Below are 13,832 nucleotides of genomic sequence, written 5' to 3' on the forward strand. Positions count from 1 at the left end.
AAACGTCAACACAAAAATGAGCTTTACTGTCTTTGGTTATATTTTTATCCAAATACTTTTAAGACTGATGGCTTCCCTTCATCTGCAGGTATGATTGGGTTCGGTCCTAATTAGCAAATGCTAACATGCTAAAATGCTATGTCTAAATGTGGAGTACTTGTCATGTTAGCATTGTAATTGTTTGAACTTTAGCATGCTAACCTCATAGCTAAAACACATACATAAAAAGTTGCATTGATGCTAATCACTAATTCAAGGGACAGCACAACCCGCCGGCACAAGGTTTCATTTTATATAAATAGGATTTATTTATTTTTACAACCGCTAGTTAGCAACAATCAGTTGTAATCTTTCATTCCGTGCAGATATCCCACCTGATCCAGGGCCGAAATGGTGATGCCTGTGCAGTTTGATTTCATGACAGCTTAGTGGACACTTCACCCGCGTAAATGCAGCATGAAAAAGCCTCAGCGACACTAAAAGCTCCACTTTGGCCCAGAAGTGATCGATTTTGAACGTCCTGTCCCATTTCCTGCAAATATTTCAACCTAACGTGAAAGCCCTGCCAGGTCATTACCTAAACATCCATCTAATTCAGCTCTCCAGAGTAAGTAAAAGCCTCTATACTACAACAATAAATATCTGAATCATCACATCCAGAACAAAATGTGCTCCTATTTCACTTTTGGTCCATTCAGCAAACAGACTATTATTGCCATCAATCTGCTCTGGTGGCGATGACGACGATGGGGGCGGCTGTGCAGTGATTCAGTGTCTCCTCTTCACTGGGCCTTTATCGCTGTTTTTCTTCTGTCTCCCACACACACGTTTAACAGCGACCTTGAGCAGCAGATGGGTAGTGATTCATGATGACCAAGAGTTAAGAGTCACTCTGCTCTGCTGACGCCGTGTTTACTGTTATCTCAGTTCTATAATTACTCGAGGGCCCCTTTTGGGGGGACGGCCGGTGGCTCAGGAAGTAGAGCGAGGCGGGATGAAATAGAAAGACATTCAGTTTCAGGATCTCAATATCTCAGTGAATGAACATAACAAGCGTTAATTAATACGTGACATTTCCTCTCGTTAGCCCAGATTCATTTCAGCGGCGATTCCTAAACTGAGAGTCCAAACCGCCCGAGATAATTCTGGGGGGCCGCTGGATTTTGTGGGACCAGACACAGGAGTCACACCGTGACCAGTTTGGACGTAACTTCTTTGTCACAGCGGAGTTCTTCATTTCAAACAAAGCGACTACACATCGTTTGATACAAAAATGTCAATCCGCTTTAAATCAGCTCTAAATTTATTATAAAACCCATCCAATTCATTCATTTTAGAACATTTGCTCACTTTTTTTGGAGGCACACAAGCAGTTTTTCATCAAAGTTTGAAGGAGCTTTTTTCAAAACAACACAAAAGTTTATGAGGGGGAAAAAAACCCGGGACATTGCATAAGAACTGTGACCAAGAACTTTGACATTTAGAAAAATAGGAATTGCGGCAAGTGTGTGTGTGTGTGTTCGGAAAGACTTTCAGCTTTTCAGGAAGTGAAAACGTAGATGGCTTCTCGTGTGTGTGTGTGTGCATGTGTGCATATGTGTGTGTGTGTGTGTGTGTGTGTGTCTGGTTGGTGCTGACAGGGAAATGTGAGGTGCACGGGGGAGGGCGGGGGGGGGGGGGGCTGATGGTGGTAGCGGTGTGGAGGCTGAGAGACACACAAAAAGGAAGAAGAGGAAAGCAGTGACGAAATCACACACGCCAATAACGTCCACATTTCAAAAACGGTCATTTTTGCTTTTTTAAAACATGGAACGTTCGGCTCCATTTAAAGACGCTTTGCTCGCTGCACTAAAGTGCTGAGGAGGAACCGGTGCGGTCCGTCCACAAAAACTACTTATAAACAAGAGTGGGAGTGCTGAACCCGCTGCTGGAAATACACACAGTTTGTATTGTGGAGGGGAATATTACAGAAAGCAGCAGCACTTGGGAAAATGGAAGGAATTTCACTTTCAAAATAAAGAAGTGACAGTCTTACAACGTGACGGAGAACAAACATCAGGCGCTTCATTCGATGCGTATCGGATTTCATTTGGACTCCCGGTTTTCCAGGTCATCAAAATGTTTACAACCCATATAAATGAAATAATCGTGGGGGCAGGTTTGATTTTCTCCTTGTGATTTATGAGCTGCGCATTGGTCGAGGTCATTTTGTTCCCTTCTTGACTTGATGAAATTAGAGTCAGCGAAAGGCCAAAGTGCTAATAGGCAAAGCTAGCATGCTGTTGGCGTTGTCATGGTGATTAGAAGACCAACATGCTCACAAGACGGCCAATTATCGTTCTCATATTTAGTCGTCGCGATGCACTTAAAGTATTTATCAGAATATTTTCTAATACAAAATTTATGTAATATTTGATATCACATATCGAAAAGGAAGAAAAGAGAAACAAAGCTATATTTAAACCTTTGCTTGCTGAGGAAATTACTCCCTAAAAGCCCATAACACAAAAAACCTTCCAATTCAATCATTAAAAAAAGAGAAGCACAAATTCACATCCATGTTATCTGAAATTTCAAAAAAGTAAAATATGTGCGAAGCGCAATACAAAGTGTTATAAAAAATACCTTACACTCGCACACACACGTTGCCTTGTACTGATCATAATATTCACACACACACAAGTATAAAATAGTATCGACAACTGGCGTTATAGTGTCGAGGTCGGACGTGCTCTCGGCTCCTCGAGGCACCGCTGATATAAAAAGTGGAAGGTGCACGCGCAGCTCGGGCCGGGATCAAAGACGGGGGGCGCGAGCGCGTTTTGTTACGCGGCGGCCAACGTGGACACCCGAGTATCGGGCGGACATTCACGTAAATTCCAAACGTCCGTGTCTTTGCGTTGCCGGAAACAGCAGCGCGAGTGAAAGAAAAAAAAAAAAAAAAAAGAATTCCACAACTTCCACGAATGTCTGGGTCGTTCATATCAAGGTTATTTTGGGGGGGTGGGGGGTGGTGGGGTGGAGGGGGAGGAGAGGCGCGACCGCCCAGGAAGTTGCGTTTGCTGGCGGCTTCTCAGTTGACTTTAAAGATGCTGAAGACGTGCAGCGAGGCCGACGGGTCGCCCAGGGTGTGCAGCCGGAAGGCGGAGCCCGTGACGGCCTGCAGCTCCGTGCCGCGGTCCAGCCGCAGGAGGCCGGACACCTGGCAGGGCTTCAGGAAGTGGAAGCGGTGGGGCCCGGCGGAGGGGGTCGTCCCGTAGCCCTCCATGCACTGCAGCTTCTGGGGCCTCTGGCCGCTCGTCACCACGTCCAGCTTCACGTACTGGGACTGCTGCTCGTTGAACAACACCTGGGGAGACACGGAGGGGACTAAATGGCCTGACTACAAAATAAAAGCCCCCCTTTAATTATATTTCAAGTACTGATTATAGAAACATGAAAGAATGAAAGAAAAATAGTCTCATCAAGGTGCTATCAAAGACAAGTCCACTGCTTTGATAAACTACAACTCCCAGCACAAACTCACCTGGCAGAACAGGAAGTAGACGCCTGCTTTCTCCACGGTGAAGGTGCCTTGTTCCTTGTTGTACCTCACCGCTTTACTCATATTCAACGTCCTCTCCTCCCAGCCCTTTATCACGCCGCCCTCTCCCACTGACACACACACACACACACACACACACACACAGCCACACAGCCAAGGTGAATCACCTCACAGACAGAAAAATCTCTCCATCCCTCACTTTTATGAGCCTTACCTTGCTGAGAGGAGACTTTGGTTACTGGCGGAAAGTAGGAGGGACGTTGGAAGGGGAAGAAAAGAGAAAAGTCAATTAAGATTTTTACGAGCTCGATCGCATCGCGGCTATATGATTGAAACCACTTCAGCAGATGCTACGCGAGACGGCGAGGAGGTGGCGGGGAGGCCGGTGAGGGAGGGGGGGGGGGGGGGGATCTGCCAAGCCACTTACTCTCGAAATGAGACGCCGCTTTCTTTCCGTTCCCATTCCTCCCTCGCGGCGCCCCCCCTTCGGAAGGCAAGGGGAGAGACAGAGTATGAATGGCAGAGAAAAAAACACACTTTTTTTTTTCTCTTTCTCTCTCGATAAAACAAGCGCACCCATCTGTATCCGTCGTGATGGCGCGACGTGTTCATTTGCAGCCGTTCAGCCTGGCTCTTTATGTTATATTTTTTAACGGGGTTAGCAGATGGGCAAAGGGTTTCCTGTCACATGCTTAAAAATATTTCCCTCAAAGTGTTCTTTTCGGTCAAAAGCGTGAGCCTCTTTTTTCTCTTTTCGTTTTTTTTTTTTTATGCCTGTGGTGGCTAATCTCCGTGCCAGCTGGTCGCAGTCATCTAGAAAATACAGAGAACAAAGCGGGATGGAGTGAAGGAGGACGGAGAGCTTTGCGTGATGTGACGGGCAGCGGAAAAGTGAAACGCACTAAATGAGAGACAAAGCTCAGGATGCTAAATGAGAGAGATGAAGTGCCGGGAGGGTCCGGGAGGGGGGTGGGGGGGTCTTTGGCTGCTCCGTGAACCAAAAAACAGAAGAAAGTTGATTAAGAACAGAGTGAACCAACAGCCACGGCTCGGATAAATGCAATAAATAAAACAAAACGCTAAAAGGCCGGCGCTGCAGAACGCCTTGCTCTCTTGTTACTCGAGGTTTATTTTAGCTTGGCGGTCCGGCCCCTCGGGGAGCGATTTCAGACGCAGATACAAGACGAACACTGTACGGCCCAAACACACACACACACACACACACAGTACGAGAATATGAAGTCTCTGCTAAAACAACTCGCAGGTGGGTGACCCTGCAGATTGGGGACGGCAGTATGGGCGAGCGTACTTTTTTTTTAAAAAGGCCTCGGGGGCCGGCGCCGGTTTCCTGCCAGTCACCGGCCGGGGTCGGCCTTCCACAAACTGGAAAAAGCTGTTTGGGCTTTTTTTTTTTCTCCTTTTTAAAAAAAATGTATTCCCCATTAACGTTCTCTCGTTTTGGAGAGGGGGATATCGCTGACATCGGCATGCTTGGCGAAATCCTTTGGTCAAATCAGTGAGGGGAAGGCGAGAAGCGTCGACAATGGAGCGACCCCCGCGATGGCGACGCAAGCGTGCGGGGTTTGCAAATACGCCAATGACAGGTCATCAAATATCACCGCTTTCACAACCAAATCAGAGCCGCGTCGTGTGCTCCGGAGAGGCCGGGGGAAGAAAAATGCTATTTCATTGCCCAAAAGCGTGCAACAAGGCGCTCGCTCTCGCGCCAGCTGGGCTTTTTCCCCCCCCCCTTTCATTCCTGGGCTTTCAGGGCCCCGTTCTGGTCAGACCTGTAATTTCTTCTTCCTGTGTCAACTTTTAGCAGCGGGTTGTGCGCCGCGGCGACCCGCCGGGGACCAGAGTGGCACGTGGCCCAGCGTCTGCGTTAAACGCTCTCGTCTCTGTGGGGATTCTTTTTGTTACTGGGGGGGGGGGGCGACGACTGTGGATTTGCAAATACCGTCTCTCTTCACTCTCTGTCCCACCAGCAGCTCTCTCTTCTCCAGGATGAGCTGGACAATGGCCTTCCTCTGGGTATTGACCTGTTGAGAGAAGAGAGAGAGGGACAGTAAAGAAAGAGTGCACTATTAACAAACGTCCGGCGGGTGTGGGGGGGGGGGGGGTTATTATGATGACTTTGGTCTGGCGCGGCCACATAAACAGGCCCCGTCCTTTCGCAGCCCGTTTTAGAAGAGGTCCACTTCCTCAAGAGACCGGTTGCGACACCGAACGCGCGTCTTTGGTTCGCATTCCTCTCATCTTTAACTCCAAGGGAAGAAAATGTGTTTTGTTGCGTCGGCAAAAGTTTCCAATTCTTGGCTGGGGGGGGACCGGCGCTGTGAGGGGGGGGCTCAGGGAAAGTCTAAATTTACTGCCACTGTGGAAATGGAGGCAGCGAGGCTGCTCTCCGCTCTCCAGACGCTCACTCACTGGCTCTCATCAGCGAGTTGGCCAACGGTCAAATGGACAGAACGGGGCCCCTTGGGAACGGCTCCAGCATCAACACTCCACGTGTCCAATTCTGGGATGTGTGTGTGTGTGTGTGTGTGTGTGTGTGGGTCTGTCAACAGGATACACAGCCAAACTGGCCTCCTGATCGCCGATCCAGTGCAACCTGGTTTGGTAAACACGGCGAATTTGATACCAGAAAAGATTCCATCGGCTCCTTTTCGGCTGCTTTGGCAGCGACGGTAATTTGCCTCGTGATGCAACCGCCCCCCCCCCCCCCCCCCCCCCCCCCCCCCCTCAGAGTGAGAGAGAGTCTTGACACACAAGTCTTTTCTTTTTTCTCTCAAATCCGCACCATGCATGAGATTGCATTGCAATTTGGGAGCGATTCCTGCTGCTAATCGTGACCGTGACCCCCCCCCCTCGTGCACGAGAAGTTGCAAAAGGATTTCTACACTTGACACACTTTATTGCCCCGAAGCCTGACAGTCAGTCACAAAGTGCTCCACGCATGGCAAATAGTTGAGGCCTTCCAGTAAAGACACCGGGGTAATTAAACATGGCAGGGGGGGGGGGTAGGTGTGTGTGTGTGTGTGTGTGTGTGTGTGTGTGTGTGTGTGTTAATCCACACAACCTGACTGCACTTATTGGTAAGCAATAAAAGTGCTAAGCAGAGAAACGGTGCAATAGAATCGAGTACGTGTAGAGAGGAGAAAGAGAGGGGGGGGGGGGGGCATGTTGAACTATACCCCCCGCAAAAGATTCCTATAACCACAGCCCCCCCCCTCCACAAAAATAAAGAAAGTTACATAACAAACACTTGAAGGTCTGCGATAGTTGCAGGCGCGTAAATATTTCTGTCGCTGTTTGTTTTCCGTCGTTGTCGTCGTCGTCGTTGTTGTCGTTGTTGTCGTTGTTGTTGTTGGTGTCTGTCGAGTCGCACACAAACCTGCTCCACGCGGTCCTGCAGCATCTTGAAGGACTGCGACAGGTCGCGCGTCTGTCGCCAGGTCCACGCCGTGAAGAGCGCGCTGCACGCCGCCAGGGACAGCGCCACCAGGGCGAGAGACGCCCAGACGACCCGCAGCCTGCGCACGCTCCTCCGCTGCAGAAGCCGATGCATGTCTGCGCGCGCGGGTCCCGCTGTGCTCGCCGCTCTGCCGCGTCCCTACGTCCGAGATGCGCGCTCCTCCGGCTTCATTCCCGCGGAGCGCCGAGTCCCTCCGAGCGCGTCTGCGTCCCGGGGGCCATGTCGGGGCGAGGGAGGGGAGGGAGAGGGGGGGTGGAGGGGTGCGGGGGGGGAGGGGGGGGGGGAAGAAGAAAAACGATCCACGCACGCACCGCAGATTGACTCAGCGTTCTTGTGTTTCCCTTTAAACAGCGATCTGCGTGGGGGGGGGGGCGCGCTCTATTTGACCGACCGATTGGGAGCGCCCGCGCGCGCACGCACGCACTTGGAGGTGAACTTTCCGCGCGCCGGTGCTGTGGTACCAGCGTGCATCCGCGGGGCAAAGGAGAACGAGGTGCGCGTGCGGAGAAAGAGGAGGAGGAGGAGGAGGAGGAGGAGGAGAGGAACGGGCGCAGCGCAGCGGGGCTTCCTCCGCAGCTCGAGTCGCTCTCATCAACTTGCACGCCTTGACAATGTGTGCCAGTCACGCGTGTAACAGTCCCGTTTGTGGCCGCGCGGGGGCGTCGGAGGCTCGGTGGCTCTGGGGATGCTGCTTACATCTGGAATATGATCTTTCAGACGGCATGAATGTGCACATTCCTTCCATCTGTCCATCGCGCAATAAGCATTTCCTCATTCCTCACCGTAGTTTGTTAAATACTGCGCCTGTGTTTGTGTGTGACCGTATTTAAGACGTTGTGTGCATGTATGATACATGCATGTACGCTGAGCATCTGAGTTGAGCTCCATACTACATCGTTATTTGAACATTTCATGGGGATTGAAGAACGGGAGGTGTTAGTGCGCCCCCTACAGGTCAAGTGCAGTGTAACTGCCTAATTTGACCCGTTTCCAGCTCATATTATACATTTTTTATATTCTAATTTAAGTCGAATTTCTACAAATGTGAATAGTTGACGCTTGACACTTGGAATAGTTTAAAAAAAAACATCTGGAAGCCACTGTTCGTTAACTGCAGTCTGGGGTTTTATTCTTTAGTGTTAAATGGACAGAGCACTCAAACAAGTACACAAGAACAACAACAGGTGACAACAGGACGGCTGAAACACTTTTTTTTTTCATGCACGTTCTACGCTAATTGTAACACGGCTTTCAGATTTTTTTCTGTACCAGTATTTCTGAAACAGCGAGACGCTGTGAAAACATCAGTGACAGCACATAGCGTTTGAAGACACATCACGAAGAAACTATTCCAGTTATGAAGACTGGTTTACACACCCGAGGCTTCTCTTGACAACTTCAGCCCAGCTCGGCTCCCTTACGCCGACTGCAGCACTCGCGTGCGCACCCTGCAGATGAAACCTGAATCGTCTTTTCGCGTCTTTCTTGTTGCTCTTCAGAGAGTCTTCGTTCATTGCAAATACTTGACAGGAATCAGGCACTGACACCGTGTTAGGAATCCAATGCCGGGAACAAGGTTTGTGCTGTTTAACAGAGGGGAAGTTGCAGACATGAAAGGATATAAATATCTCTCTATTTTCCTTGGACTCTTTGTTATTATTATTATTTGAGCACGCACTCTCTTAATAGCATGACTGCAAATGTAACAGGAGAACCTTTAGGCCGGAGCTGAACTCGTTAAGTTTCTCTTGATAAAGATAAAATATTGCTCTATTCAAGCCTCAATATTCCCGGTGAGCTCGATTTTGCACAATGAAACAAAAGTGCATCCTGAGGATTCAAATGTTGTAAACAAAGTATCGAATGAAATGCAAAATACACAAGTTACAAAGAGGAGTCTGTGGTTATTACTTGTTTAGAGTGATGGAAAAGCAACAACTAAATATAACCCCAAAACTCACGTCTGTTTTTCATTAAATTGCTGGAAATGATACAGAAAGGCCTCTATTTATTTATTTTAAATTGGACTGGATATGAAACAGAAATGCAGCCTGAATTATGCCCCCCTTTTCATTTCAGCAGGCCAGGTTCAAAGACACAGACCGAGCCCGGTCCAAGACTTTGATTTTCCTAAATTCCACCAGATGCATCATTTATCTCGGATTTTAGGCTTCCTTCTTTGAAACCGCTCCAGAGAGCTTGTTGCATTTCCACTATTTTTTCTGCAATCCTCCTCCTTAGAACACGAGACGGCCTCCGAAGCGGAAAAGGGGAAGAAAACAGTGCAAATAGTTGTACATTGTGCATCACAACAGCTTCACAGCGCGGCTTAGCAGGGAGACGAGGGGAGGAGGTGACTGACTCTTTGGTGCTGTTGCCAAAGGTTATAGTACATCTAAAGGGATAACATACCAAAAGAAAAAATCACTCTTTCACTCTTAAATCTTAAGTTCATCTCGGCTTTGTGATGCATAAGGTTTTTGTGGAATTTTGTGCAAAAAAAAGAAGAAAAAGTATAATTTTTTTTTGTTAAGACTTCCTCCAAAACTCACACACCCCGACCACATACACACTCCTGTCAGACCTTCCTCCTGCCCACATGTTCGATCATTACGTCACAAGAGGTTCAGCTAACTAATCCATTTAACACCCAAAATCAAACGGTGCACTGGGACAAAAGATGTCACGAGACGCGTAAACACAAAACACAGACCTCAGTGCCTCGGATGGACTATTAAAACGTTTTGCGTGTGGCCCCATTCCGATACTTAAAAACTGCCGCCTTGACTCCCTAAGTTACGAGCCGATTGACTGTTTGTTGAACCCCGTCTTCGAACCGTGGAAAAGGCACAGCAGGTACATGGCTGTGTGCATCAAGCTGCGGAAGACCGATACTGTGGATGTATTTTTAAATACATATATATATATATATATGCACTACGCAATAGCGCCACATGAAATGGAATTGTTTCGATTTTGCGCATGAATATATTATAATATCCAATATAATAAAACAGTTTGCTAATGCTATTTGACAGCTAATAAAATCCGACAGTTGTTGAACTGTTCAATTTCAGCTTCAGGCCCGGTTTTGTGTGGAATAGACGACACGTTCTTTTAAAAATTTCAACGGTGAGTCCGCCGTCTCCACCGCAGTGAGCTGCATATTGGTTTTGCGCTAGCGTGAGAGCTTAGGAAGCCTATTAAAAAAAAAAAGTTACTAAAGGGGGGCGGAGCACCAACAAACAGCCAATTACTTCAACGCTCCGAGAGGTCGGCCTAACGATTGTCACCGTGTTTGGAGCGGGGCCACCGGGTGGCGCTCTATCCCTGCACTGAGTGACCTGATCGGCCCCGGGCGAAAGGCCCCTTCCGCCGTCCGGGCGCCGGCCTATGGCTGCGCCAGGCGCTCCAGCGCCTCGCCCTGGCAGCGCATGCAGTGGTAGCCCATGCTGGCGGTGACGTCGACGCTGCCCTGGCTGAGGTAGAAGTCCAGGGACGGTTTGTTCCAGTCCAGGACGGTGAAGTTGAGCTGGTTGCAGCCGGCGGCGAGGCCCAGCTGCGGGGTGGAAGGAAAGACACGGCCCCCCCCTTGGTTACGCGCCGTTTATTAAAAGGAGAAAAGAGGGCCGCGGCTCGAGGACAAAGGTCAAATCAGGGCCAGATGTATTACTCACCTGAGCTACCTTGCTCATAAGCGCTTTACCGATGCCCTTCCCTGAAAGAGATCAATTACTTTAGAATCTCCTGCACACACAAAAAGCTTTTTTTTCTCCTGGCCACAAGTGCTTTGTACCTCTGAACTCGGGCATGACGTACAAGTCCTCCATGTACACGGCTCTGCCTGACCACGAGCTGTAGGAGTAAAAGTAAAGTGCATATCCAATCTTTGTGTGGCCTGAAAATAAAAAGAACAAAAAAAACAAACATGTGAAGGAACCTGTATTCTTTGTAATTACACGTATTCAAGGCAGCAGAAAACGTAACGTTCATTTATTCTGCTAAACATCTTTTTAGACTTATTTTTTGCTTTTATAGCACTAATTCATACAACTTATTACAATTATTCTTATTGCTATTACTGGACGCACTTCTGTGTCTTATGGGCCTCTGATTGTCTCACGGGGACATGACATGATTATAGTATTTACACGTAGAAGAGCGATTTGAGTCAGACTGGATTTAGACCATCCGATCGAGCCACTTTACGCGCGGGCCAAAGGCTCTAACCCAAATTAAACGCCTGCTGTCGCTGATCACAGATCAGATCTATTTTGTGTGGTTTTCTCTTCTTTTTTAAACTGATGAACGCGTCACGCTCCTCCTCACCTTCTTTGGTTTTGTGCTGTTCCGGCACCTCGGCGACGATCCCGTGGAAGAACGGGTTCTTGGAGAAGCCGTCCTGCTCCAAGTCTGCGTATGAAATCAACATCACACATTTCACGTCACATAGATCGAAACTGATATTTAGCGTTATAATATACTGCCGTTACATCACTATTCTGCACCTCTTTAATCCTTCACATCATTTCTACAGATATTAAAATAAATACACATGTTTCTGCTTTAAAGCACGTTGAATTGCCTGCGAGGAAGGTCACGTAGTGTCACTGTCTTGCTGCTGTATGTCTGACCTAGATTGTGTTTATTTTGTGCAGCGCAACTCAAACATTCACGTTGCTTTTCCCCCGTTACCTCTCTGCGTGACTTTCACCTGGTCCGCCACTTTCTCATACTCGGACAACTCCTGCGAAGAACACGGGGACACAACGTCACGCACCGGCCATTCTGCGTCCGAAATATCAACAAAGTTTCCTTAAAAACATGTCAAGTGTGCAAAATGAGCGCGTACTGCGCATGCGCGCTGCCGAAGACAAGAGTATAAAACAAAAAAACACATCAGGTCGCGTCCGGCTCACCACGATCATCCGCGCGACGTCCTTGCAGTCCTCCACGTTGGCTGGACGGATTGAGAAGTCCATGTTGCGTGGTGATGGTGGTGGTGGTGGTGTTTTTTTTAGATGTTGGGTTCCTCTGGGATCCGGACGTGCGTGTAACGTGGGCAGAAAAGGGCGTTGGAGGTCACACGCGACGCTCCTCGACGCAAACCCCACGATGCGCCGGCTCAGAGCGCCCTCCCACCGAAACGAGGGCACTGGCTATTCGTCAGACTCCTCCTTAGCTGTGGCTCGTTTCGCGGTCCGCAGCCTCGGGAGGGCCCAGCCTCGGCGGTCTACGTGGGCCGGGTCCTGCAACGGCCGGATGCTCTGTACTAGGGAGGGTTTCCTGGTTGCGTCATCAGCTTTTTCGCCACTGTTCCTTAAAAATTGGCTCAGAATATTCACACCAAAGTGAATAATACGCTTTAATCTTATCTTGACAATCTTTACATTTGACAAAACCGTTATGAATTCAGTTTTCTTCATATTTTTCCCGTAATACACGCGGTGGCCTCTAGGGGGCCCTAGTAAGGTGTCAGACTTTAAACATGCATGTTTGTGGGATCAGTGTAGTTCAACTCTTCAATGTACAAAAGTGTTTGTTCAGTCGCCAAAATTAATCGTATTAATTTATTTATGCAAGTGCATACAAAATACAACTGTTGTATATGATATATCTGGAAAAAACCCTACCTCTTGAGCATAATTAAATCAGCAGAGCCCCAGTGACTATTTAAAAAAAATAGCTGTAGATTAACTTTACACATATACATACATTTTATTGTTATTTATTCATTCCAGAAAACATTATAACCGAGCTTGATTTCACAAAGGGTGTTCCATACTGCAGAGGTTATATTTAGTGCTGCTCGTGATGACGCACACTGTGGATATGTCACCAGACTGTGAACTTCAGCGATCTCATGGATTTCTGTTTGTCGCGGACATAAAGGCGAGTCCCCGCCGACCGGAGCACAGAGGTTGGGGAACTGAGGGAGGAAGGGCGAATAGTAACCGCATGATTTAATGAATCACTCACAATGAACTATACAGATATATTAATATTGTTGAAATAGGATAAAAGTCCCCAATATTTCCTAATTGTTTACGGAATCACGGGTTTTATGACTGCCAGGATGACGTGAAATTAGTTTCTCTGACCCAAAGCATTCAGTTTTTGAGTCAGAAAAATGACATTTTCTCATAAAAAAAGAGAAGTGGTAGAATACACTCATCTCATTATTAGTGTCTTTGCCACCATAAGTCATTCCCACGAAGTCATTCATGATTTAGTTTAAAGTCTTTTTGAGTCTGAAGTCTTTTTCTACTTGTCTATTGACAGCAGGAGACACGGGGTTGCATGCTGGTGCTAGTTCGTGTTGATGTTGTGATTACGCGGAGAGCTTCTTTTACCCTTGAGGCGCCCAGAAAAAGAAAACTTTCCATCTCCGTGGCGAAGCTGAGGTCAAGCCCAAACTGTGTTTACACAAAAAACAAAAACCTCCAGGATCCGCATTTTCATTCACGTCTCAGGATACAACTTAGGTAGTCAGAGGTCGACCCTCCGGCCCAAAAGTCCACACAGAACATTTCAGAGTTAAATTGACTTTGTGAGATTCAATTTTAACTCTAAGCTGGTGTTTATATTGTCCCAATCCTGTCAGTGTTAAATCAACACTCAACCAAGTGTTAACAATTTAACTCGGAATAAATGTCAAAAGTAAATCTGCCCAGTGTTTAATACATTACAGGTCATATAGCTGAAATTGCATTTTTAACACATGGTTTTCACATTTTAGCCCAGGGAGCAATTATGGGATAGGTGTCTTGCTCAGGGACACTCTAACATGGGACATGTAGCTGCCGGGGG

The 13,832-nt window shown here is 47.8% G+C and overlaps 2 protein-coding genes across 2 annotated transcripts; both read right to left on the reverse strand.

The window, feature by feature from the left end:
- Positions 1-1,285: 1,285 nt before the first annotated feature.
- Positions 1,286-7,652, reverse strand: tnfsf12 (TNF superfamily member 12). The gene is made up of 6 exons (XM_040181114.2): positions 6,942-7,652; positions 5,505-5,586; positions 3,972-4,028; positions 3,759-3,782; positions 3,527-3,654; positions 1,286-3,349 (listed from the first exon to the last, which is right to left on the reverse strand). Exons 1-6 carry the CDS (start codon positions 7,113-7,115, stop codon positions 3,074-3,076), a joined length of 741 nt encoding a protein of 246 aa, XP_040037048.1. The 5' UTR covers positions 7,116-7,652; the 3' UTR covers positions 1,286-3,073.
- Positions 7,653-8,125: 473 nt separating this feature from the next.
- LOC120821956 (thialysine N-epsilon-acetyltransferase) lies at positions 8,126-12,313 on the reverse strand. Its single transcript, XM_040181115.2, has 6 exons — positions 11,942-12,313; positions 11,718-11,769; positions 11,352-11,435; positions 10,819-10,920; positions 10,700-10,740; positions 8,126-10,581 (listed from the first exon to the last, which is right to left on the reverse strand). Exons 1-6 carry the CDS (start codon positions 12,002-12,004, stop codon positions 10,414-10,416), a joined length of 510 nt encoding a protein of 169 aa, XP_040037049.1. The 5' UTR covers positions 12,005-12,313; the 3' UTR covers positions 8,126-10,413.
- Between the last annotated feature and the right edge of the window lie 1,519 nt (positions 12,314-13,832).

This window comes from Gasterosteus aculeatus, chromosome 7 (assembly GCF_964276395.1).
Source record: "Gasterosteus aculeatus chromosome 7, fGasAcu3.hap1.1, whole genome shotgun sequence".
In the NCBI taxonomy this organism is placed as follows: Eukaryota; Metazoa; Chordata; class Actinopteri; order Perciformes; family Gasterosteidae; genus Gasterosteus; species Gasterosteus aculeatus.